The sequence below is a fragment of the Raphanus sativus genome, chromosome 2, assembly GCF_000801105.2.
Source record: "Raphanus sativus cultivar WK10039 chromosome 2, ASM80110v3, whole genome shotgun sequence".
Classification (NCBI taxonomy): domain Eukaryota; kingdom Viridiplantae; phylum Streptophyta; class Magnoliopsida; order Brassicales; family Brassicaceae; genus Raphanus; species Raphanus sativus.
The window spans coordinates 15830979-15857002 of NC_079512.1; the positions used below are offsets into that span (position 1 = coordinate 15830979).

General features: G+C 45.0%; 4 protein-coding genes across 4 annotated transcripts; 3 read left to right on the plus strand and 1 right to left on the minus strand.

The window, feature by feature from the left end:
- Positions 1-334: 334 nt before the first annotated feature.
- Positions 335-13587, plus strand: LOC108843229 (uncharacterized). The gene is made up of 4 exons (XM_057000279.1): positions 335-640; positions 753-887; positions 968-1206; positions 1349-13587. Exon 4 carries the CDS (start codon positions 2282-2284, stop codon positions 7862-7864), a length of 5583 nt encoding a protein of 1860 aa, XP_056856259.1. The 5' UTR covers positions 335-640; positions 753-887; positions 968-1206; positions 1349-2281; the 3' UTR covers positions 7865-13587.
- On the plus strand, positions 458-1204 carry LOC130508568 (probable pinoresinol-lariciresinol reductase 3). The gene is made up of 3 exons (XM_057004144.1): positions 458-640; positions 753-887; positions 968-1204. Exons 1-3 carry the CDS (start codon positions 458-460, stop codon positions 1202-1204), a joined length of 555 nt encoding a protein of 184 aa, XP_056860124.1.
- A 1250-nt stretch (positions 13588-14837) lies between the features above and the next one.
- LOC130505680 (uncharacterized) lies at positions 14838-23945 on the plus strand. Its single transcript, XM_057000282.1, has 10 exons — positions 14838-15684; positions 15764-15873; positions 15999-16076; positions 16212-16290; positions 16379-16682; positions 16772-17100; positions 21897-22070; positions 22151-22714; positions 22792-23431; positions 23513-23945. Exons 8-10 carry the CDS (start codon positions 22601-22603, stop codon positions 23629-23631), a joined length of 873 nt encoding a protein of 290 aa, XP_056856262.1. The 5' UTR covers positions 14838-15684; positions 15764-15873; positions 15999-16076; positions 16212-16290; positions 16379-16682; positions 16772-17100; positions 21897-22070; positions 22151-22600; the 3' UTR covers positions 23632-23945.
- On the minus strand, positions 17484-19784 carry LOC130508569 (uncharacterized). The gene is made up of 3 exons (XM_057004145.1): positions 19298-19784; positions 18261-19217; positions 17484-18058 (listed from the first exon to the last, which is right to left on the minus strand). Exons 1-3 carry the CDS (start codon positions 19782-19784, stop codon positions 17484-17486), a joined length of 2019 nt encoding a protein of 672 aa, XP_056860125.1.
- Positions 23946-26024: the final 2079 nt, after the last annotated feature.

Below are 26024 nucleotides of genomic sequence, written 5' to 3' on the forward strand. Positions count from 1 at the left end.
CTTTTAATTTTTTTTGCGGCTTTTAGGATCAGATCAGCTTTCGAGCAATCTATGATTCAATCTCGATTGTAATCAAACCTTCATTATTCAGTTAATGATATTTTACAATTTAGCAAAAAAATACATAGGACATTTCATGATAACACTGTCACAAGTCCACTCGATCACTCAACAGATAGAGAAAAAAAGGTAATAAGTAACAAAGTAAAAGATGAAAGAGTTGGCCTATGTTTAAACCTTTCTCCAAAGTTCATACTGCTAGGATGAACTATTTTTCGGGAAAAAAATATGCTGTTAAACTGACATGTACAATTTAGACATGTGACTTTATTGAGTTTATAGTTTGGTAGAAAGTCAACGTCTTTGAGTTCAACTGCTTCTAAAAGTGTAAGAGAACTGAGTTAGAGAATAAAAACCTTAATATAATCATCTCATCTACAACGAATTGTACGGGAAGATGGAAGAGAAGAGCAGAGTATTGGTGATCGGAGCAACAGGAAGATTAGGGAACTACTTGACCCGTTTCAGCATCCAATCGGGTCACCAGACTTTCGCCCTCATAAGAAACTCTGCTTTCTCCGATCCTTCCAAGTCCGTTAACCTTGAATCTCTCTCCTCCGCCGGCGTCACTCTCCTCAAAGTCTCTTCCTTTCACTCCAATAAATCCCTCTCAATTATATCAAAAGTTTTGCTCTTTTTTTTCTTCTTCTTCTTCTTCGTTTGATTTGGTTATTGCCTTATTGGGGGTTTAGGGTCCATTAGAAGATGAAGTAAGCTTAGAAGAAGCAGTGATGAAAGTAGATGTAGTCATCTCTGCGATTCCATCAAAACACGTTCTTGATCAGAAACTCCTCATCAATGTCATCAAACGATCTCCCTCCATCAAGGTCTCTCTCCCCTCTCTCTCTCTCTACATCATTCACATTTTAGTATTGGACATTGAACATGACATTATTTGTTGTTGCAGAGGTTTATCCCTGCTGAATACGGAGCAGATCCGGACAAAATACAAGTCTCGGATCTTGATCACGGCTTCTACTCAAAAAAGTCTGAGATAAGACGTCTTGTGGAATCATCAGGGATTCCTTACACATACATTTGCTGCGGATTGTTCATGAGGATTCTACTTCCATCTCTTGTCCAACCGGGTCTTCAATCACCTCCAATGGATAAAGTCACCCGTCTTTGGAGATGGAAACGTTAAAGGTTTCTCCTTTTTTTTTTTTGAACTACGAGTCCTTTGCTTTTTTTTTTTTAATACACAGTGTCTTATGAATCAGTTGGTTTGTTTTGTGTTAGCTGTTTTTTGTGAATGAGGTTGATGCTGCAGTGGTTTGTTTTGTGTTAGCTGTTTTTTGTGAATGAGGTTGATGCTGCAGCGTTTACAATCAAAACGATCGATGATCCTAGAACACTGAACAAGACATTGTACCTTAGGCCGCCTGGAAACGTATGTTCTGTAGGGATAGGATTCACATCCTCCCACAAGGCCCGAATAATAGATGGCCCGGCCCGCTAACGATTCTGCGTTGGCCCGACTCTCGACAGAGCGGCGCCCCGAAGCCCGCTGAGTCGAAGTGACAACACCCGGCCCACGGGCGAAAAGCCCATCAAGCTTAGGTCACGAAGATTAGGTCATCAGATCAAGAGGACGTCAGCTATAAAAGAGGAGGAAGGGACAACGAGGAGGGGATCCGAAATCACGCTCACTTACTTGGCGGCTAGAATTAGGGTTTTCATCTTGTATTCTCGCCGTTGTACTTTTCCGACCGACAGCTTCCGAGCTTCGGTCTCTCTTTCTCACCGTTTGTTTCCTCTTTTGTACACCGACTAAACTCTTTCTCATCTGAATAAAAATGTCTTCGACTAAACCCACAATCGAAATCTGTCTACTTTAGCATAGAACCGTTTTCCGATCAAACAGTTGGCGCCCACCGTGGGGCATTAGCGAAGTAACGTCAACACCAGATGGGATCGATTAATGACGGTTCCAATTCCGGCGAAGAGCAGGACGCTCGCGAGCCGACTCCAACCCCGACACCGGCGACTCCCTTGCCGGCGCCACCGCCAGCATCCATCGATACCATTATGGCCCGTCTCGCTCAACAGGACGCCGCCCAAAAAGCAGTAACCGACCAGCTCACTGCTCTCGCTGCTCTTATCGCCCCCCTCGCCGCGAACGCTGACGCTTCGACGGCAGCATACCGGCGACACCTTTTCGCCACCGAGAGGACGGCCGGCGCCGTACCAACTCAGGACGAGGCTCCCGAAGCCGACGACCATGTTCCGGAACAGACAAACCAACGTCTCCGATGTGCAAACTATCAACGAACTCGCGGCGCTCAAACAGTCCATCCTCGATATAAGCTCTCAGATCCACCACGTGACGACATCTGCTCCTCAGATCGAATGCGTCCTCGCCGAATCTCTCCGTACCCCTTTTTCCGAGAAGATAACCAAGGTCAGGCTCCGGAAGATGGACAAACTCCGTTTACCGACTTTCGACGGACTTTCCGACCCAACGGTCCACGTCACGTCGTTCAATATCGCTATGCGCCGTGCGAATCTCTCCGACGAAGAGAAAGACGCGGGCTTTTGCCAACTCTTCGTCGAAACCCGAGAAGGAACAGCCTTGGCTTGGTTCACCGGTCTCAAAGAAAACTCTGTCAACAATTTCCACGATCTCTCAACCGCCTTCCTGAAGAACTATATCATGTTCACTCGCGAGGAAGCAACTGCTTCCGATCTGTGGAACCTAACCCAAGCCAACGGTCAAAGCCTCCGTGACTTCATGGAAAAGTTCAAATCTGTCGTCTCAAAGATAGACATTCCCGACCAGATCGCCGTCGAATCCTTGAAGAACACACTTCATCTCAAGTCTACCTTTCGCGCCGATCTCTACCGACACCCGACGCGATCACTTGCAGATGCCATAGCACGCTCCCATAACTTCATAAAAATGGAGGAGGACACGAAAGCAATCATCGGCCGACAGAACGCTGCTAAAGACGCAGCAACGAAGCAGAATTCAGCCAAGACGAGTGACAACCGTCAGGAGCCGAGGCAACATTCATCCGGTAATCCGAAGCGTTACTTCGCTTACGCCGTTACCGAAGAAGAGGACCCTGCATCTGCCGCCGTGGTTCGGGAGAAAGGGTGGAACGTCTACAACCGCCCGACTTCCGAAAACGATCCGAAGAACCAAACACCTTCCGAGTCTTCGGGTCCCGGAGCTCCCCCCTCCCGAAAGTACTGCGCCTATCACAAAGTCGAAACTCACAACACGAATGAGTGTAACGTCCTCTACAAACAGTTCTTGTCATCTGTGGCCAGTGGCAAGCTGGAAATTGAGCCACCCCCAAAACCAAAGCCCAAGAACGGCAAAAGCTGGAGCAAAAACAAGGAAAAGAAGTCTCAGAAATCCAAAGAAAAGCAACCTCAAGCTAACGCAGAAGAGGAGGACGCCCAGGATAAAGACGACTCGTCGGCCGAGGAGGATCAGCCGAGAAACCGACGACGAGTAGAAGTCATCCTCTCACGAATGAGCGACTCTTCGGACGACGAGCAAACCGAGCAACCCCCTCTCTGGGTAAGTGCTGCCAGCATGGAAGACACCGATCTTCGGACTCAGCTAAAGCGAAAAGCCGCGACCGCACCTATCCCCGTATCGACCGACGCTCCGTACTTCATCACCACTAATAGCGCGTCCAAGTCCCGAAGGATCGATCCAGATCACCCCTTCCGAGTCTCCGACCTACGCGATAGCCTCAACTCCAAAGCCGATGACCTAAGGATAAAGCTCAACCGCTCCAAACAATCCGACTTACGTCGCCACTTGGAAAAAGCAAAAGAGCGCCATCCCAACTCCATCCCCGACGACGCCGAGTTCACCGACCTCAGAGACCAAATCGAATCTCGACGCCGAAGTCGCTTCCCCAGGATCATAGTAATCATGGGCGGATCCCCTCTCTGTGGCGATTCCGTCAGGGCAATCAAGGATTATAGGCGGCAAGCCGGAACCTCCAAACGATGGCCCTCGTCAACTGAAGACGACCACCAGATCACGTTCTCCAGCGCCGACACGCGAGGCATCCATATGCCTCATAACGATCCGCTCTTAGTGGACATCAGAATCGGAGAATGCCAAGTCACCAAGGTCTTGATCGACACCGGCAGCTCGGTCGATCTCATCTTTCGCCACACGTTGGATAAGATGGGCGTCGACCTGCAAAACATGAAACCATCTTCCCGGACCCTCACCGGATTCAACGGAGCTTCAGAACAGATGCTCGGTACCATACGCCTTCCCGTCTACGCTGGAGACATCGTTCGGACGGTGAAGTTCTCTGTTATACAAGCCAAAGCACCGTACAACGCAATCCTCGGCACTCCCTGGCTCCACGCGATGAAAGCTGTCCCGTCATCTTACCACCAGTGCGTCAAATTCCCCGGAAAAGACGGCAGCACGCAAACCATCCGTGGAGATCAGCAAGCCGCGAGGGAAATACTCATCGCCACAGTGAAACTCCAGCAGTCTGTATCCCTCATTAACTCCGTCTCCAAGCCTATCCATAAGGTATACCCTCAGAAGGAAGAGGTCCGCGAAGTCCCGCTTGATACCGACGACCCGACGAAGGTCATCCGAATCGGCGCGTTCCTCTCGGACGAAATGCAATCCCAAATCACCTCTTTCCTCCGAGACAATGCTTCGACATTCGCTTGGTCAGCATCAGATATGAAGGGAATCGACCCAGCTATAACCTCACATGAGTTGAACGTCGATCCTACTTTCAAACCCATCAGGCAAAAAAGGCGGAAACTCGGGCCCGACCGATCGAAAGCAGTCAATGAAGAAGTAGACCGTTTACTCGCGGCCGGATCCATTACCGAAGTTCTATATCCCGAGTGGCTGGCAAATCCGGTTGTCGTCAAGAAGAAGAACGGGAAGTGGCGTGTCTGCGTTGATTTTACTGACCTTAACAAGGCATGCCCGAAGGATAGTTATCCACTCCCCCATATCGACCGATTAGTCGAGTCAACCGCAGGTGACGAATTACTCACCTTCATGGACGCCTTCTCGGGGTACAATCAAATCATGATGCACCCCGATGACCGAGAGAAGACCGCTTTCATCACCGACCGAGGGACCTACTGCTACAAGGTCATGCCTTTCGGGCTAAAAAACGCCGGAGCGACTTACCAGCGCCTCGTCAACAAAATGTTCGCCGATAGGCTGGGTAACACCATGGAAGTATACATTGACGATATGCTGGTCAAGTCACTTCACGCGAACGACCACCTCGACCATCTACGCGATTGTTTCAAGACACTGAACGAGTATGGGATGAAACTCAACCCGGCTAAATGCACCTTCGGCGTCACCTCAGGCGAATTCCTGGGATACATAGTAACCCAACGAGGCATCGAAGCCAACCCCAAGCAGATTTCAGCAATACTTGACCTACCCAGTCCGAAGAACAGCAGAGAGGTGCAGCGTCTAACAGGCAGGATCGCGGCCCTCAACAGATTCATTTCCCGGTCAACCGACAAATGCCTTCCATTCTACGAATTGTTGCGAGGAAACAGACGCTTCGTCTGGGACGATAAGTGCGAGGAGGCGTTCGCCCAGCTCAAGCACTACCTCACCATGCCCCCGGTCCTCGCAAAACCAGAAGTCGGCGACATCCTATCCCTTTACATTGCGGTCACCTCTTCGGCAGTCAGCAGTGTCCTTATCCGGGAAGACCGAGGCGAACAGAAGCCCATCTTCTACATCAGAAAACGCATGACCGAAGCGGAAACCCGCTACCCGACTCTTGAAAAAATGGCGCTCGCTGTCGTAACCTCAGCTCGAAAACTTCGTCCTTACTTCCAGTCACACAGTATCGAGGTCCTCTCCAATCAGCCTCTTCGGACAGTCATGCAAAACACTAACCAGTCTGGACGACTGACCAAATGGGCAATGGAACTAAGTGCCCACGACATAACATACAAGAACCGCACAGCAGCCAAGTCGCAAGTCCTTGCCGATTTCCTCATCGAGCTCACACCAGAGCTCGAACAAGACCTAATATTACCAAGTAACAACTGGATATTGCACGTGGATGGCTCCTCCACGAACAAAGGCTCAGGCGCGGGCGTCCAGCTGCAATCGCCGACTGGAGAACTGATCCGACAGTCCTTCACCTTCGACTTCGCCGCTTCCAACAACGAGGCGGAGTACGAGTCCCTCATCGCGGGACTCCGTCTCGCCCAAGCTGTCAAAGCTAAACGACTGAGCGCATATTGTGACTCCCAGCTCGTCGTAAGTCAGTACCACGGTGACTACGACGTACGCAACGATCGGATGGATGCATACCTTCGCATCGTCCAGGATCTAGCCAAAGGTTTCGAGTTCTTCGACTTAACCAAGGTCCCACGAGGGGAAAACATCTGCGCCGACGCTCTTGCTGCTCTCAGCAGCAAACTCCACGATCAAGTCAAGCGGACGATTCCGATCCTTCGCATCGAGAAACCGAGCATCGATCTCGACCACCAAGAAGCCGGATTCGTTGCTTCGGTTACTGAAGAAGCACCCGTCACCGACGATTCCCCTATGACGACCGATGACGGTCAAACGAACGACTGGCGTACCGCCTTCATTGATTTCCTTGCCCACGGAACGTTGCCCACTGACAAGTGGGAAGCCAGAAGGTTGAAGCGACGCAGCGCGCATTACGTCGTCACCGAAGGAGAACTCCACCGTTGGACCGCCACTAAGGTTCTCCTCAAGTGTATTCATGGCGAACAAACGAGGCTCGTCATGGCCGAAACCCATGAAGGTGCGGCAGGCAATCACTCAGGAGGCCGAGCCCTCGCTCTGAAGATAAAAAACCTCGGTTTCTACTGGCCATCAATGAACACGGACTGCGACTCCTACGTCCGCCACTGCGATAAATGCCAACGCCATGCTTCTACGATCCATAGTCCGACCGAACTCCTCCGCAGCATGACCGCTCCGTATCCATTTATGCGGTGGGGAATGGACATCATCGGCCCGCTGCCGACCTCCCGGCAAAAACGCTTCATCCTTGTCTTAACTGACTATTTCACAAAGTGGGTGGAAGCAGAGGCATACGCAAACGTCACCGACAAAGAAGTGCAAAAATTTGTCTGGAAAAACATCATCTGCCGCCATGGACTCCCTTATGAAATAGTCACCGACAACGGATCCCAGTTTATCTCACACAACTTCCGAGAATTCTGTGAGAAGTGGAGAATCCGTCTCAACACCGCAACCCCGAGGTACCCGCAGTGCAACGGTCAAGCCGAGTCGACGAACAAAACCATCATAGACGGTCTGAAAAAACGACTCGACTTGAAGAAGGGATGCTGGGCAGACGAATTAGACGGCGTTCTATGGTCTCACCGAACGACACCTCGGGGAGCAACGCAGGCTACCCCCTTTTCGCTGGCATACGGAGTCGAGGCAATGGCGCCAGCCGAAGTCAACGTCACCAGCCTACGACGCTCAAAGATGCCCCTTCACGGTGAAGTCAACCGAGACATGCTCCTCGACGCTCTGGACAACATCGAGGAAAAACGCGACCAAGCGCTTCTCCGTATCCAGAATTACCAGAACCAGATCGAAAGCTACTATAATAAGAAGGTTCGATCCCGCCCTCTCGAACTCGGAGACCTCGTTCTACGCAAAGTGTTCGAGAACACTAAAGAGTGGAAAGCCGGCAAGTTAGGCGCCAATTGGGAAGGCCCTTACAAGATTACACAAGTCATACGGCCCGGAGTCTTCCGACTCGAAACTTCTCGTGGAGACGCGGTACCCCGTGCCTGGAACTCCATGCATCTACGACGCTTCTACTCATAGGGCGGTTGCTCGCAAACCCAAAAAAAAAAAAAAAAAAAAAACCGAGTAAGTGCACCCTTCAGTCACTCTTACTCATATAAAAAAAACAACACACGAGTAAGTGCACCCTTCAGTCACTCTTACTCGTAAAACCGAGTAAGTGCACCCTTCGGTCACTCTTACTCAAAAACCCGAACTACGAATGGCTTGATCCTCACCCGAGGTACGTAGGCAGCCTTAACCGGTCCAGCTATAACCAAAAACAAAATCAAACCTTCCCCGAGAAGAAGATCCCACAACACGAGGGCCCGTCCCCTCGTAGCGACATCTGTACACGAGATTGGCCCAGTCCCCTCGCAAACGTACAGTGATGCTCGCCCCATCAGCGAATAGATCCTGATCAGACGTATATTCGCGGGAAACATGGTCGCGTCGTTACCACTAGTCGGCGCGCCCGAGACAATGACTCTATTATTTCGTGATTTGTAAAGCAACGGTTTGGCCAACCAAAAACTTTGAAATTACTTCGAAATCAATAGAACCGTCAATGTTTGAAATTCTCTCTAAGTTCAAAAGAGTCCCACACTCGTCTTTACATTCTCAAAAGAAGAAGTGATAAAGATTAAAACGATAGCAAACATTCTTCGAAACAAAAGTTTGGATTCAATCCACCGTTCCCAAAAGAAAGTCATCTTTTGCCACAAAAGTCGAACCAATCGACAGGCAGACCGAATAAAATACTGCGAGTCTTAAACAACAAAGCCCCATCGGGTACACATAAAAAAAGAGAGAAAGGGTACATAATAATCTGAAAACAGAAAATAGACTAAGGAGAAGGAAGGAGGATCAAATCACTCCTTAGCAACATTCTCTTGCTCCTCGAGCCTCCGCACCTCCGCTCCATCCTCTTCGGATCCATGCTCTCCATCTCCTCCTCGTTCCTTCGGTCCCGTTGAAGCCTCAGGATCAGCATCGGACGATCCCTGCAATCCACCTCCAAGCTCCTTTGAGGGAGAGGTCCTCTGAGTCACGGCCGTTTCTTCTTCACCCTGGTCGTCTGTCTGATCTTCAGCGGAAGTATCTGATGCAAGAAGAATCGGAGACCCCTTTTCTGCCGCACCTGAGACTGGCTCTTTCTCCGTCTGTTCTTTCTCCGAAGTCTGGCCATCGCTCAAGACCATCGCTTGAGAAGGCCCTTCACCGAGCTCTTGGCGTTCGCAGCCCTCGGCAATCGAATCCGAGAGAGCAGCGGCATCGTTCGGATCGATCAGACCGGTGTTGGATCCAAAAGTATCAAGACCAGCCAGCAACCTCTCATCAACAAACTGGGAAGGCAGCACAAGTGGAGAAAGGGTGAGGTCGCTTTCCGGGATAGCTCCCACGTCGAGCTCCTTCGCCGCCCGATCATAATCTTTCTCCCGAACCGCGAACATGTCGATAGTGTCCTGCGGAATGTCGCGGCCCGATTCCAGCAAAACCTCGAGGCAAGTCCTCGTCCCGAACGACTGATTGTACAAAGCGTTCGCATCATCAAAAGGCCCTCGGCGCTTCTCCCGATCAACTATGTTGCGGAAGCGTCTGTTGCATTTCGCAATCATCTCAGTATGGACGCGAATCCTCTCCTGCGTCACCTCGATGATCCGCGAGCGCTTCAGTCGCTCGATTTCCGCAGCCTGTTGTCTGATTTTCTTCTCGTGCTGTTCAGCGATCTTTGCATAATCCTTCTCGGTTTCCTCTTCCTTCTCCTTCATCAGAGCTATCTCAGTTTCGAGGATCCCTACAGTCTCTTGAGCAGCACCCAATGCAGCCTCGGTGGTAGCCAACTTCTCTTTCTGGGCCTTCCGACGAGAGATCGCGCGGGACGCCTTCTCCTTGAGCTTGTCAGTCTCCGCCGTCCACTCGGCCTTTTTCCTCCTGATAAAAGCGTCCTTGGCCGTCACCAGCTTCTCCGAGCGCCGCAGTTCGGTGCGAGTCGCCTTGAGCTCGGTATTATACAACTCCACGACGAAGTTCATACTCCCATCACCCTGCAAGACGAGAAACCAAAACCATGATTAACACCTTCAACGTTTCCAGCTATAACCAAAAGAAAAGGAGAACCGTTACCCGCAGCTTAGCTTGAGCGGCATCAGTATACTCCTTTTTGAAGATAAGGTCGTTCAGGAGCAATGGGCGGGGACCACCGTTGATCTGACTCATCAGCTCCGCGCATTTGTCCGGAGCGTAGATAAGGGGAGTCGTCCCGTCATACTCGAAAGATACCTTATCCGGGAACTCGGGAGGACCTCTCCTCGGGGCGGAGCCTCGTCTAGCTGAAGGCTTAGAAGTCGACGGATGAGTCGGAGCCATCGCAGAGGCGGGAGCCGGCGGATCCTCGCTTTGGGCGTTTCCCTCGCTAGGACCCGTCTTCTTCCTCTTCCTGTTCAACAGCAGCTGAGCCTCCGGGGAAGCACTTCCCGTCTCCTCTGTAGGATCGGCAGCCGCATCCCCGCCATCACCTTCCTGAGGATCAGTCTTCTCCTGCAAGAGCGGTCCTTCGCCGGCTTTAGCTCCCTTCTTCTTCTTCTTCTTAGGAGGACCCTCAGCATCTGGACAATCGACAGGTTCCTCCTCCTGATCCCCTTCAGCCGAAGAATCGCGCCGGGATCTCTTTTTTCCTTTCTTCTTTGGAGGACTGGGAGTTATCACCGGAGCGTCTTCGGAAGCGTCTCCAACCTGCTGAACGTCCACCGCTGGATCTTCAGTCGGAAGGTCTTCAACAAGAGCCGGAGACCCGTCTCTCGGGGGACTCTCGACAACAGGTGCCGACACACGGTGCGGGGGATCGGCTCTCGGAAGATTTAGCTGAGCCCTTATCAACTCGCTCAAGTTCGGCTGGGGCCTCATCTTCCTAGCGTCGTTGATTAGCTTCTGAATACGTGGGGTGAAAAGCGAAAGACGTCTCTTACCAGGAACGCCAACCAAGGGAATGCTCGAATCCCAATCCCCTACGAAAAATTATGACAAGGAGATTAGCCATCAGACTGGGAGTTATCACCGGAGCGTCTTCGGAAGCGTCTCCAACCTGCTGAACGTCCACCGCTGGATCTTCAGTCGGAAGGTCTTCAACAAGAGCCGGAGACCCGTCTCTCGGGGGACTCTCGACAACAGGTGCCGACACACGGTGCGGGGGATCGGCTCTCGGAAGATTTAGCTGAGCCCTTATCAACTCGCTCAAGTTCGGCTGGGGCCTCATCTTCCTAGCGTCGTTGATTAGCTTCTGAATACGTGGGGTGAAAAGCGAAAGACGTCTCTTACCAGGAACGCCAACCAAGGGAATGCTCGAATCCCAATCCCCTACGAAAAATTACGACAAGGAGATTAGCCATCAGAACGAGCCCTCACAAACATAGGAACAAAGAAGAAGCAAGCAAAGGAAATAAAGCAATACTCACTTCTCGATATCCTATCGATGTTCCGGCGAATCCTCTCCTGAATAATCGTATTCCAATACTCCTGATGAAGCAAAGCAACCTTACGAGCACTCGCAATAAAATCCTCCGGGTACGCGGAAGATGTCGGATGATCAACTGCGCAAATGACAAAAACAAAAAAGAAACAGAGGGTCAGCAACCCGAAGAATCGCCCGAGATAATCAAAGACGATCTACCAATATCAGGGTTCCATAGGACCCGATAGTCGTCATTGGGAGGATCCTCGAAAGCCGACTCATCCGCCCTAATGTAAAAGTAGCATCTCTGCCAATCGTTCGTCTTGCTCGGATACCCGGTGACTACGTTGTAGCTTGGGCGCATCTTGATAACCCAAAGCCCATCGTTCATTGTTTGAACGGATGTCAATTCCTCGAAGACCCGAACACTTAACGACACGTCGTTCTCAGCAGCCATGACCATCAGCGCTACGGCTAGCCGGTACGATCCATTCAGAAATTGACTTATCGCTGCGTCCCGACGTCTCGCGTATGAAGTCACTAATCTGGGAATCGGGAACCACAACTTAGTGTCCTTCTGGAAATAGGACTCGTAGACGCATTGGTAGCCGAGCGGAGGAGACCACGGCCTCTGATCCGGCGAAGGAATCAGGAAAGTCACCCCGGTCCCTCGGAAGTCCCGGAGGAACCTCTTCACACTACTCATCGTCGATCGCGTTTCTTCTACGTTGCCCCAATCCTGCCCCTCTACGTCAGGAGAACGGATGAATTCAGGAGGCAAGGCTGAGAGTTCTTCGAAGATTCCTTCGGGGAATAAGACCGTCGGGATGTAGGAAGGGACCGAATCTCGGTCTCTCGCTCCTCCTTGACCGTCCCTCCCGGACTCTCGAGTCCGAGAAGCCGTCCCTTCTCTCTCTTCTCTGAGGAGTTGCGCCGCCTCGGATACTAGCAGCCTCTGCGTACGGTCCATATTCTCGGTATCCATCATCGCCTCCCGATGGATTCGCTCGGCCTCATCCCCGGTTCCCGCGGGGTCGGATCCACTCGCTATCCTCTTCCCCTTTTGCTCTCTCGTTAATTTCCAACTCGCCGACATACCGCTATATATTCTACAACAACAACTAGAGAGAGAAGTGGAGGAAGAGAGAGAGAAAGTACCTGGTCTTGCGGAGAAGAAATGAGAGGAATGAGAAGGAAGAGCGCTATATATAGGAGAGAGGGGTTCGCGTCTAATCGAGGCGTCATAATTAGGTCTACCTGGGCCTAATTGGGCCTTGATTAGACATTAATTGCCCTATTAAACCAACGCGTCGCTTCGTCTTCTCGGAGAACCGGAGTAAACCGAAACGAATCGTCGGTTTAAATCGGCAATCATCATACCAAAACGCCGGTCCGGTTTCCCGCTATAACCGAAACTAACCGGAAAGAGCCACTGGTTTAGAGAAAATTCGGTACCGGTCTCCAACCAACAAATCAAAGCTGTAACACCGAGTGGACGTCAACATCCGAGACCGTTCACCCCGCGTCACCGTACCTCGGTTCATCTATTATTCAAACCATCCCCTTCACAATTCATCGAGCTCAGCTTGCGCCTCCCATCGATAAACTAGGGGGGGGGGACTTACTGTAGGGACAGGATTCACATCCTCCCACAAGGCCCGAATAATAGATGGCCCGGCCCGCTAACGATTCTGCGTTGGCCCGACTCTCGACAGAGCGGCGCCCCGAAGCCCGCTGAGTCGAAGTGACAACACCCGGCCCACGGGCGAAAAGCCCATCAAGCTTAGGTCACGAAGATTAGGTCATGAGATCAAGAGGACGTCAGCTATAAAAGAGGAGGAAGGGACAACGAGGAGGGGATCCGAAATCACGCTCACTTACTTGGCGGCTAGAATTAGGGTTTTCATCTTGTATTCTCGCCGTTGTACTTTTCCAACCGACAGCTTCCGAGCTCCGGTCTCTCTTTCTCACCGTTTGTTTCCTCTTTTGTACACCGACTAAACTCTTTCTCATCTGAATAAAAACGTCTTCGACTAAACCCACAATCGAAATCTGTCTACTTTAGCATAGAACCGTTTTCCGATCAAACATGTTCTATGAATGGTCTTGTTGAGCTATGGGAAGGGAAGATTGAGAAGAAGCTTGAGAAAACTTTTGTTACTGAAAGTCAACTTCTTGAGATCCGTCCCACACATACATTCTCAGATTTGGTCGTGTAGTAGCATGCAGCTGTTTCACAGTTGTATTAAAATCCTACATGACATATGTTTATCTAAGTTGTGTATTACTAGTTGATAGTAGTACATCATTATAATTACTAATCTTAAATAGAACATACTCGTAATCCTTCTATCTTGTTCATTGTATATGTCAAATTGAAAAATAAATCATATTCTTGTACTGAGAAAGTAAAACATCAACAATTTTTTTTTTTGTAAGCTAAAACATCTATCCTATATATTAATTGAGGAGCGTTGCAACTTTTAAGTGTAGCCACGTGTCATCACCAGGTTAATTTTGAGAATCATTAGAAAAAATGTTGGTCCATCTAAATATATATATTATACTTTTCATTAAATTAATTATTAATACATAAATATATTATTCATTTTTTCCTTAAATAAAGGCTACGGATTTACCTTATATGATTAACATATATATATGATAATTAATGAAGTTGAATAATAATGATTTGTATTAATTTTTGTATCCTCCATAATTTTTTTTTTGGTCAAAGTATCCTCCATAATTTTAGTTTAATTTATATTGTCAAAAACTTTAAACAATCATATTAACCAGAACCGAATCGAAAAACCAGAAAATCAAAATTGAACCGAAAACCGTATGGGTACCCAAATTTCTATAATATAGTTTATATACTTATAAAGATAATCATATAATTTTAAAATATTACTTTTAAATTGAAATACCAAAAACAGAATTACAAAAAAAAAATGTATCTGAAATATTTAAAAAATTATCTTAATTATTCAAAGTTTTATCCGAAATCTAAAAAATGATAATTAAGCAAAAACCATTTTTTTTTGTTTTTATAACCTAATTAACAAAAACTGGAACCAAACCGTAACAATATGTGATCAGAAATTACTTCGGATATTAGCCGATTCTCAACTTTGTTACTTAAAGTGAACGTAAATTAAATAATCGCACCAAATTTTCTAAATATTCGAACAGATCCTAAACCTCAACCAAAGAACCGAAATAACCAAACCGAAACCAAGAATCAAATGCACTATACCAAACAATTATTGATTTATTTTTGACCACAAAAAATATTAGACAAATAATTCAATTATGAAATAAAATTTAAGTTTTTATAAAAAAAAAATTCACTCCGCACAGGACGCGGGTTATTACCTAGTAAATAATTAAAAGTGAAACAAAAGCTTTAGGTTTATATCACTTAATAATAATATGAGATAGAATAATAATAATAAATAACTCGTATTCATATCTGTAATTGACTTGGCATAGTTTAGACCCCTCACCAAAGACCGTGTAATATACTGCTAGTATACCACCGTAGTACTTCCACTGCATCACTTCCCAAAGTTGATATACGTCCACAACATTTCGATGCTTTTGTCTTCTTTTCTGCCATATATATTCCATAAGAAGAAAACAACTAGAGCTGGACCCGCGCGACCGCGCATGTGTTAATTATAATTTTTTGTTATAAAATGACATGTTGTTATGCTATGAAATACTATATATAAACATAATATTACAATTTCACAAATTAAGACTCCCTCCATTCTATAATATAACATGGTTAGGTTGAATGCAGAAGAAGTTAATATGGTTATTTATATGTAACGGGTGAATTAGTTTAAAAATATTTAAATACAAATAATGTGATTTGTTAAAAAATTGGTTTGAATATTTGTAGAAAAAAATAAGTAAGACATATTAAGTGAAATCTAAATAATATATTAGTCATATAATTTTTTTATCAATAAGCATTTGAAATAATAACAATATAATATGAGTTTTGAATTTAGATTAAACAATATGGTTTTAGATAATTAATATAAACTAATGAGATTAAGTTTTGTAAACACTTTGAAAATAAAATGTGTTATTTATATAGGGCCTTTGTTATTACAATTTCCAGTTTGGGCCATAAAATTATAAATCAATCTAAAGTTGTCGAGAGGCCCATCTCTCCCCTCCATTAATCTTACCGACAACATTATTTTGTGACCGTTCATGTTTCAAAAAAAAAAAATTCTTAACTTTAAGAAAAGGAAATTTCTCGAGCTTCGGTTTTCTCTAATGGCGACGAAGATGAAAAAGGAGATTACCGATGATGCGTTTCAGTCAACCTTAAATCGTAACACTCTTACCGTCAAGAAGTTGTGAATCTGATGTTTTATCTTTACGAATCAAGGTATGGAGTAACTGAATCATTTTTCCAAAAATTGCTTTATTTTTAATTCTTTTTCAAAATATATTCTTTGCATGTCTAGATCGAACATGAAGAAGATGAAGTGGTGGATATGCGTGGTTGGGAAAGCTTTTGTATGAAAATATATAATTTTTCGGACACAACCATAGACACAGATCTATAATCCGCAAGGTTAGATTTTATTCATATACTGGAAAAGTTGTTAAAAAAATATTTTATATATCGATTGCAGAAAAGAGATTGGGTTTACCTTTTGTTTAACTATCAAAATTTTGTATATTATTTGAATCAACCAGGAAACTCTTTACTTTGATCCGTTAAAGCAGACTGTAACCTCTGTTCGTCGATCTACAAATGTCTCTGCAAATAAAAAGGTAAAATAATATACTAAAGAAATTGTTAATTTTTGCTTCCTTCAGGAGTCATGATCAGTTAAGATAACAATAGCATAAAATTGCTCTTTACTATGACTCATATCCTTCAAGTAACAGCTAAGAGGAAATATACAGGAGGTTGGGAATCGCTCTATTTGGGGAAATATATATCATCTTCTTACAGAGTTTACCTTGAACATGTGAAGCACCGTCGGTAAATAATAACTTCTCAATTTTTAAATTCCGGAACTGTAAATTAATAAATGATTAAAATTGTTTTTGTTTGTTGAAAAAATAAGCAGAGACATGGTCATGATGAACAAAGACATAAGGAGTTGTCATATTAAAATTCGCAAGGGATACGGTTCATAGCGCAAAGACAGATACAGAAAGTTAAGTTCTCAGTTCATTTCTTTAATGGTAAATATAACCGGGAACACATATTGTATGTCATACTTATCAGTTGTTTTTTTTGTGTCACACTTGTACTCAGGAGTGAAGCTTCAAGTTACAGCTAAGAGGAAGGCTAGAGGAGGTTGGGTCACCTACAAATGCATATGGATCATCTACTTACCTGGTTTACTTGAAGATGTGAAGCACCATCGGGTGAGTAACAACTTCTCAATTTTTAAACTCCGGAACAGTAAATTAATGAATGAGTATAAGAAATTTTGTTTTTGTTAATTTTTAAACAGACACATGATGATGAATCGTGACCAAACACTTAAAGGAGTTCTCATATAAGAAAGAAGGGATACAGTTCATAGCGCAAAGACATATACAGAAAGATAAGTTCTCAATTCATTTCTCAAATGTTAAACAAACATGAGAGTTTAGTTTATATGTCAAAGTTATAAGTAGTTATGTTTTTTGTCACACTTGTAATGCAACATTGTTTATAATGTTTGATCGTAACTTCAGTTTAACACATCTTACTGTACTTATTTTATTTCTGAAATATTTGAATAATAGGAGTGAGGGTTGTCATCTGCACATAGAGTAATGCACAAACTTGCCAAAAAAGGTTAGTCACTATGATCACTATGGAGTAGCATAGATTGTAGTTAATAGCTTAGTATCAATTAGGTTGTCTGTAGTTTAAGGTTTAGTATAGATTGAATGTGGAAAAAAGTTCAGAATGAACATAAAATAAATAACAATCGCAAATTTGTTTTGAAATTTAAAATTCTTCAAAGATAGAAACAACAAACTTGTCTATAATGCGAAATCAAAATCCTATAATAGAAGCCACGCAAAAACTTAAACGCACATCTTCTGTAGCACTCTTCCTCACCTCCATGCGTGTCTGCAAAATGTAAACTTGATAAGAAATCTAATCCTTCTACGCAAAGCTACAATTAAACTTAAAAATTTAAAACAAACATACCTGATCATCCATGATCAATCTCAGAGATTGTCGAAAATCTCTTTGAACACAACATTCATAGTTTTAGTCTGAGGTTTACCATCTTTGCCAACAATCAATATCTTTAAACCTTTTTTAGATGTAACCCTTGAAACACCAACATAGAGCTGCCCATGTGAAAACACATGTCGTGGGAGAAAGATACCCACTTCAGACAATGATTGACCTTGACTTTTATTTATAGTTATTGCAAACGCCACAACCAAAAGTAATTGCTTTCTACGCATCTTAAATGGCAGTTTTGTGTCTGATGTTGTTATTAACAACCTAGGAATATCAACTGTACGGCCCACCTTTTCTCCAGTAATAATCTTTGCTTTAACCATAAAATCCATTAGCTCAGTAATCTGAAGCCTTGTTCCATTCATTAAACCAGCAGAAGGATCAATGTTTCTTAAAACCATCACAGGACAACCAACCTTGAGTCTCAGGCTATGGTTAGGCAAACCAGAAACCTTGATAGTGTTAAGGAAATCTGGACCCAATGCTTCATTGTTTAGAGCAATTTTATCTGAGGGATCTATACTATCTGCGCTAATATAGATCTTCTCATCTCCTGTAAAAAAACATAAGCGTTATTTAATTCATAGAAACAACATTAGCTTAGCAAGGTTTAGCTGCGAATCTTAAAAATATACCAGGAAGTCTATCCAGCATGTACTCGTTGATCATATTAACATCCTAATTTGTTGGACATAGAATTGCTCTTTGTTGGAAAAACTTAGGATCTTTGTTATCTTGAAGTGAAACAGAATCACCGTAGACATCTTTGCTGATAGCTTCTATAGATTCGTCTGCGTCAGTAATCAAAAACTCTGGGGGTATTTCAATCTCTGCTTCCCCGTCATTAGGCTCATTAACTTTACCATCCCCTATTTTCAGAATCCACTCAGAAAACTCCTTTAGATCCTTTGCATCTTCAACTGACAAGCAACCTGTTAGCAATCGCATAATCTTGGTCAGTTTAAGCACTTTGCAGTGTTCCCAAAGATATGATCTATTGAGTGCTTGCAACACAATTTCTGGTCTTGCAGCTCCATTAATTACAGGGAGAATCTGTCTAAAATCACCACCAAAAACAATGACTTTTCCACCAAAAGGACTGTCGCTAATTTTTCCCATGATGTCAGACAAGCTTCTATCCAGTGCTTCAAAGCAAAACTTGCTCATCATTGGAGCTTCGTCCCATATAATGAGTGATGCCTCCTTCACTAAATTAGCCTGATCAGATCCATGCGACATAGTACACGAAGAAAACTCATCCGGATTTAATGGAATCCCAAATCTTGAATGAGCAGTCCTACCACCTTGCAACAACAATGAAGCAATGCCACTTGATGCAACATTTAAAACAATATCACTTCGACTTCTAATACTTGCAGACAATAATTTCCACAAGAATGTTTTACCAGTACCACCAAATCCATCAACAAAGAACATACCACCTGTTCCCTCATCTACAGCCGAAAGGATCTCATCATAAACTTTAGTTTGCTCATCAGTCATTTTGCGGCTGTCTTCCTCAACGGTTTCTAGCAATGATTCACGTGAGTAGTTTCTCTCATCTAGTATCAAGACATTTGAATCTTGGCGGGTTGTCTTGGGCAGTTTTGGCATGGATTCGAATTTCCCAAGAAAAGTACCATTACGCCTCAAAAGATTGTCAATCTCTTGCAAAGCATATTTCTTTTTGTCCTCGTCACTGACTTGTAACCCTAGAAAAGAAAGAGAATGTCAAAAATAATTTCAAACAATACTTTAATGAGTTGTTTCCAAACAATAATTTTATATTTACCTGGTCGTTTGAAAAACTTTCGGCGATTATACTCGATATCTTCCGAAAGACACTGCCATGTACGTTCCCACACAACCTCTGGCATAGACAAACTGTTATTCATCAGCATCATAACAAAAAATTGGCGCAGTTCACTTGCTGTGCTTTCATGACTTCTCCTTAAAATATCATCAATGTACTCCTGATCATCATCTAGTAACCCACGAGCAAAACATGCCAGCTTGTAGCTAGGGTAAAGAACACCTTCATAGGTTTTAAAGTCATCGTAGCAGGTAGGGCCTTTCACAATGTTCAACAACACATGCAAAAAGTAAGCATCTTCTTGTTTCCGTGGAGCATAGTTAATCCTCCCAATGCTAAAGCCTCTTTTTCGCCTAATCCACTTCTTCTGCTTCTTGTTATATGTGAAGAAGTTTGGTATTTGAGCATAGGTTAGAGTTTTTGCAAGATCATCAATCTTATTCAACTCAAACCAGGCCAGAAACATTGTATTCTCGATGAGTTTTCGGGTGATAACAGCTTTGAGTTTGTCTTTCCCCTTGAAAATTATTATCTGTTTACCGGGTAGATGAAAACTCAGCTTCTCAACTGATGTAGACCTATAGTGAATTGGAAACTTAAAAATTCTCCAAGTCCCCTCACAAGCCGAGACATATCTGCAATGAAAATAAAATGTGAATAGAAATACTTGATAAAATTAGTCTACAAAAATAAAAGAAATAGATTATTGAATGAACCTGCAATCAAAAAAGTCCTTTATTTCATTCTTCTTCTTCTCAAGATTTCCTTCAGTGCTGTCAACAACATTTCCCTCGACATTTGAAGTCACATTCCCATTTGTACTGGTAGGAGGTGTGAGGGACTAAACTCACCTCTTGATTTTAGGTCAGGTTATAGTTTAAGAGAGGATTAGGGAAAGATAATCGTGGGCTGAATCCCGTAAGAACTTGTAGAATGAATGATGATTTGTATTGATAATGTGATAAAAGAATGGTTACAAAAGATGTTTCTCTTGATGATTACAAAGATAACAAAATGCTTTAGAGATGATATGAATAATAGTGAAAATGAATAAGGGTTGAATAGATCTTCTTTCTTGATTCACTTTCTCTTTAAATAGCCTCAGGTCCCGCTCGATCGTCACCAACTGGATCCCGAGATCTTCTCCGTTTATTGAGGAATCCGCAACAGCTTCCTTTGACCGGGTCCTGCGCTCCTTCCGTTATGGTGTGAGCTTCCTCTTCACCGTGACCTCTTTGGTTAAAGTCTTTAGCTCTCAGCCTCCGGCTCCAGCTTAGCTCTTCTCAAAGATTGGATTCGTAATGGGCCTGTCGTGGCCCGTTATCGTCTTTTATCATTCATCATTCAGCTATCGGGCCATATTTGGGCCCAACAGTTGCCCCCAGCTCTCGAGATTAGGTTTCGTTATTCTCGGGAGCTAGACCTAGCCGCCCAACCTAGATCTTATGGTTGAGATAATGATTACAGGCTATCTCAACCATATATATTTTTGCTCGATCGGACGGCTGTAATTCTTCTTTAATTAAATCGACGATTCAGATAAAAGAGAGTTTGAAATGTGGTTTCCGATTTTGAGACGTGATGGGATATAAAGCTGAGAGAATTAACTGCTTGTCTCTCCACTTCCTCCACGCCTCTCGACGGTTTCCAAGGTAATTCACCTCTTTCCTTTATTTTACTGCGCTTTTTATATATTTTTTTATCCGTTTCTTGATCAAACTAGTTCTTCATTCTTAACTCTCTCTGAGATTTCGTCTTAGTCCGATTCCTCTCTTTTGCTTCCTATTTCCCTTTCTTTTTACTATCATGAGTCAAAAAGAAGGTTCCGGCGAGGTTCAAATCTCAGCCTCCGGTGCCCTCATTATGAAGGTCAAGCGGGAAGCCGGTGAAAAGATGACAGAAGCCAAGAAGAAAAAAGTTAAAGACTCGATCGGAGCAAGAGTCAAGAGGATGAAGAAGAAAGGTGGCAAGAGCGCCTCCTCCGGACCTCACTTCCCTTCACTCTTGAAGAGTTAAGACGCCGTCAATCTTGCTGTTCAAGCCCACGGCAAGAGTGACCTAGCTAGAGCTTGTACCGAAGATGAAACCCCCGAAACCGTTCCGGAGGGTTGGTTTTGTATTCAAGAGAAATATATTTCTAAGTGTCATCTTAGATTCCCTCTCCCCACTCTCTTGCTAGATCTCCTAGATCATTACCAGCTGGCCCTTTCTCAACTCAGTCCATCGGTTATTCGAGTGATAAACGGGTTCATCACTAGGGCCAAGGAGGAAGGAGTTATCGTGGGGTTGAATGAGCTAATGAGTCTCTTCTCTATAAAGGAGAGCACTTCCAAGGATGGCGGAAGCGGTACCTACTACCTCCCCTGTCGTCCAGGGCTAGGCATCTTCAAGTTCACGGCCAGTGATGATGACTGGCGGAAGAAGTATTTTATGTCAAGATTGACCCCTCGACGGTTCCTGTAGGCCGAGACCTCAGGACCTCTTGGTCTGACATTTCTGGTTAGGATTTTAGGGATATGTTTGCATGTTTATTTTTGCTTATCGTGATGTGCTAATTGTCTCTTGATTCTTTTTGCAGAAGTTGAGGACCCTATCAAGTTGTCTGGAAAACTCACCAGAGCGCTTTACAGGAAGCTGCAGCATAGCCCTAACACTTGGGGAGCTTATACCACTTCGAGAGTTGGGTCAGCTAGGTTTCCTGAACGATACAAGGCGTCCTTCCCGGATTCAGTGACGGTCGCTGGTTTAGAAGGTAACCTTCCCTCAATAATCTCTAATTTTCATTATTCGAATCTGTTTTTGTGAGATTAATGAATCCTTTTCATGATTTAGTCTCAGAAGGTGATTCGGTATTCGAAGTCTCGTCTGGAGCCAGTACTTCTGAGAAGACTCAGTCACAGAAGATGCCTATTCAGCCCTCCTTCCGTTCCAGAGGTAGATCGACCAAGGCTGCCAGCTCCTCTAGAGGAAGCGACAAGAACCAAGGAGGATCCTTCCTTGACTCCGTGAAGGAGGTCCTTGATGAGGGAGGCTCTGCTCCTGCTAAAGATGTTGGTCCTTCGGAGCCCAGAGTTCAGGAAGTTGGTCTCCCTTCCGAGGTTCCGATGACGGAAGCTGATCCTCAATTGGCGAGGGATCCCTCAGAATTTGAGCCTCCGAGGAGCAAGAGGTCCCGGACAGAACAAGTTGACAGACCCTCGAGGTCTTCCTCCTCCTCTTCTAGGGGGGAACCGTTGGCTGGAACTTTGCCCACTCGAAGCCTGGGTCAGTCTTAGATGACTCATGGGTTTGGCTACGTTAATGAGGCATATGAAGAGGACTGGATGTGCTCTCCCCTCGATCGCCAACCTCTCCAACAAAGAGGAGTATGTTGACATTGCCCATCACATGGGTCAGGTATGAATTTCGTTTCAGCTTTTTAGCTTAATTCTTTCTGGAAAATGTTCACTAAATCATTGTTTTGGTTATTGTAGCTGGCTGGCGCTATCAACAGGGCTCAATTCAAGTTCGAGGAAGCTGTGCACAATGCCCCCAGTGCTGAGGAATTAGCTCAGGTCACTGATCTAGTCAAGGCTACCAAGGCTGAGCTCAATCAGACTCGGGCTCTGATCTCGGAACTTCAAGCTGAGGTTAAGAGACTTGGCTCCAAATGTGATGCTCAGCAAGGGACGATCGAGAGCCAGTTGATTGACCTCCAGGTGAAGAATAGGAAGATTGGGGATTTGGATGCTGCTCAGAAGATAGCCGAGTACCAAGTCAAAGAGCTGATTGCTTCATCTCAGAGCATCCAGAAGAACAAAGAAGCTGAGGTCAAGCTAGCCGTCCGGAGAGGTAAGAGGGAGGTAGCTGATGCCTACAACAAGGTTCTGGTTGCTGTCAAGGAGAAGTTCTCCAAGAAGAAAGATGAAGTTGATCTCTTGGTTCATGCTCAAGAGGTTCAAGCCAACACTGAGCTCCTGAAAGACATGCTGGATGGCGAGATTAAGAGTGCTGAGGATGATTACGCTCGTTTGGTAGCTATGATGCCAGAAGCTATTGCTGCGTATGAGAAGGCTCAGGTCTCGGACTTTTCGATCAGCAAGCTCCCCCTTCCTCAACTCTCTGAGAGCTCAGGTACTTTTGAGGTTAATGTGTTTAATCTCTCCTTTTCTGGAGAGTTCAGTTCTAATTTGGGATTGATGGGTTCTTGCTCAGCCCCAGTTGAAGCCGCCCCGGGAGATGGCGACAAGGAGATGGAGGAAGAGGTTCCTGAAGAGAAGGATGATCTGGTTGACAAGGGAGCTGAGAAGAGCTCGGATGACAAGGAGGTTTAAGAGCTGAGGCTCTTTCATGTGTTTCTAGGATTTCCGCCCAATGGGCTTTCGTTTCTTTTATTTCTAAGACTTATAGCCTGAGGAGGCTTTTAAACCTTTGTTTCTGTTAAGGTCTTTTGAACCTTTGTTGGCCTGAGGAGGCCTTTAAACCTTTTATCTATCAAGACTTGGTTTTCAGTTTCGTTTTAAGTTTCTCGATTTGACTTAGTCATTTTTTGGATGAACTCGAATTTGGTTAAGAGTTTCGATAGGGAATGTGCTTTGGTTACTAATTAAGAGGTTTAGTGAATCCTCCGAATTAGATCCCTGATTTCATGATAAGTCTTGGAGACTTGGATCGTTTTTGGCCCCTTAAGAGGGTTCCTGAAGTATCGAGGTTAGCTTAAGTTTTTAGGAGCTGAGTTTAACTCGGGTACCTTAGGTGGGGGTTCTTGGGAACCTGAATTTGTTTACGGGATTTTAAGACCCATTGGAACTTGCTTAGGATTTTAAGACCTTTCGAAATTTGATAAGGGTTTTAAGACCTTTGTATTTTGTTGAGGATTTCGAGATTCTAGGTTTAGGTCCGAGGTGACCTGACCTTGTTCGAAGGATTTTAAGACCTTGATGATTTCTAAGGGTTTTAAGACCTTAGGTTGAGGTCAATGGAGACCTGACTTTGTTTGAAGGATTTTAAGACCTTTAGTGGTTTCTAAGGATTTTTAAGACCTTAGGTTGGTTTATCAAATTTGATTTCGTTTGAAGGATTTCAAGACCTTTAAGATTATTAAGGATTTTAAGACCTTAGGTTCAGGTTCATGGAAACCTGAGCTGATCCGAAGGGTTTTGGGACCCTAGGTCCGTGTTTATAGGAACTGTGTTGTTAAATAATTGAGACATCAAGGATAATTGCTTTATCGATAATTGCTTGCACTCATAACGGAGTGGCCTACGTACCCAGTCAAGGATCAAGCCTAACGTAGTTCAGGAATTTTAGGTACCTAATGATAGTATCTCTTAAGATTCGTGGCGTTCCACGATCTGATTTCAGGTACCCCGGTTCGCACCTTTCAGGAGCTTGTAAACGCCAGGTCGTACCACATGGATGATCTGATAGGAACCTTCCCAGTTGGTTCCTAACTTTCCAGCATCTGGTTCCTTGGTTCCTTCGAAAACTTTCCTAAGTACTAGGTCACCTACAGCGAACTGTCGGAGCCTGACTTTGGAGTTGTACTGTCGTGCCATTGCTTGCTGATAGTTTTGAATGCGAATCAGGGCTCGGGTCCCGTCTTTCCTCGATTAGATCGAGGGTGTCCATTAGGAGCTGATCATTAGCTGCGGGTCGGATGTACAGAGCTCCCGGCGGAGGCTACCAGCAATGTTTCGGCTGGGACGACAGCTTCCATCCCGTAGGCTAAGGAGAAAGGGGTTTCTTCTGTAGCCTTTCGTGGGGTGGTTCGACATGCCCAAAGTACTTCAGGTAAATTTTCTGACCAGAGTTCTTTCTGGGTTCCGAGGCGTTTCTTGAGGTTTGCTAATACTGATTTATTAGCAGCCTCCGCCTGGCCGTTTCCTTGAGGTCGTCGAGGTGTTGAGAAGGTCAGACGAATATTCCATTGTCACAAAATATTTTGAAGTCGTGGGATATGAACTGTCCTCCATTGTCGGTTACGATTTCATATTGGGACGCCGTGTCTACACACGATTTCCTTCCACACGAATCGTTCGACCTCGACTCTGGTTACCTTTTGGAAAAGCTTCAACCTCTATCCATTTCGTGAAGTAGTCTGTTAGACTAAGAGGAAGCGTAGCTTCTTCTTTCCACTTCCTGACGCTACTAGTGGTCCTACGATGTCCATGGACCACCTCATAAATGGGTAAGGGGCGGATATGTTGGATAGCTTTTCCGCAGGTTGGTGTATAATCGGTGCATGCCTCTGGCACTTGTTGCATGAGGAGGAGTAGACCTCACAGTCTGCAATAATGGTAGGCCAGAAATAACCATGTCTTTTGATTCTGATGGCCAGAGCTCTTCCTCCAGAGTGGTTCCTGCAGGAGCCGTCGTGCATTTCCTTCATGAGTCTCATAGCAACGAGGCCATGGACACATTTTAGGTAAGGTCCGGAAACACTTCGTTTGTGGAGGACAGACTCGATTATGCAGTATCTCGCGCTTAATGCTTTGAGCTTCCGAGCCTCCCATTTATTGGGTGGAGTCTTTCCTTTCAGGATGTATTGCGTGATTGGAATTCTCCAATCCTCTCTCCCTACAACTTTGTTATGAAGAGACGAGGGAGGTTCCTGCTCGGGACCTGGTATCGTGGTGCCCCCGGAGGTATTCGTAGGATTAGGCTCCAGGGAGTCTAAATTCCGAGGAATACCTCCAATTTCTTCATTATTTTCTGGGGTCTGGAT

Coding starts and splice junctions, on each gene's coding strand:
- LOC130508568 (XM_057004144.1), top strand. CDS start 458: ATGGAAGAGAAGAGCAGAGTATTGGTGATCGGAGCAACAGGAAGATTA. Junction 641..752: donor CCGGCGTCACTCTCCTCAAA/GTCTCTTCCTTT, acceptor TTGGGGGTTTAG/GGTCCATTAGAAGATGAAGT. Junction 888..967: donor AACGATCTCCCTCCATCAAG/GTCTCTCTCCCC, acceptor TTGTTGTTGCAG/AGGTTTATCCCTGCTGAATA.
- LOC130508569 (XM_057004145.1), bottom strand. CDS start 19,784: ATGTTTCTGGCCTGGTTTGAGTTGAATAAGATTGATGATCTTGCAAAA. Junction 19,218..19,297: donor AAAGTTTTTCAAACGACCAG/GTAAATATAAAA, acceptor TTTCTTTTCTAG/GGTTACAAGTCAGTGACGAG. Junction 18,059..18,260: donor TATCAGCAAAGATGTCTACG/GTGATTCTGTTT, acceptor GTTTTTTTACAG/GAGATGAGAAGATCTATATT.
- LOC130505680 (XM_057000282.1), top strand. CDS start 22,601: ATGGGTTTGGCTACGTTAATGAGGCATATGAAGAGGACTGGATGTGCT. Junction 22,715..22,791: donor TTGCCCATCACATGGGTCAG/GTATGAATTTCG, acceptor TGGTTATTGTAG/CTGGCTGGCGCTATCAACAG. Junction 23,432..23,512: donor TCAACTCTCTGAGAGCTCAG/GTACTTTTGAGG, acceptor GTTCTTGCTCAG/CCCCAGTTGAAGCCGCCCCG.
- LOC108843229 (XM_057000279.1), top strand. CDS start 2,282: ATGTTCCGGAACAGACAAACCAACGTCTCCGATGTGCAAACTATCAAC.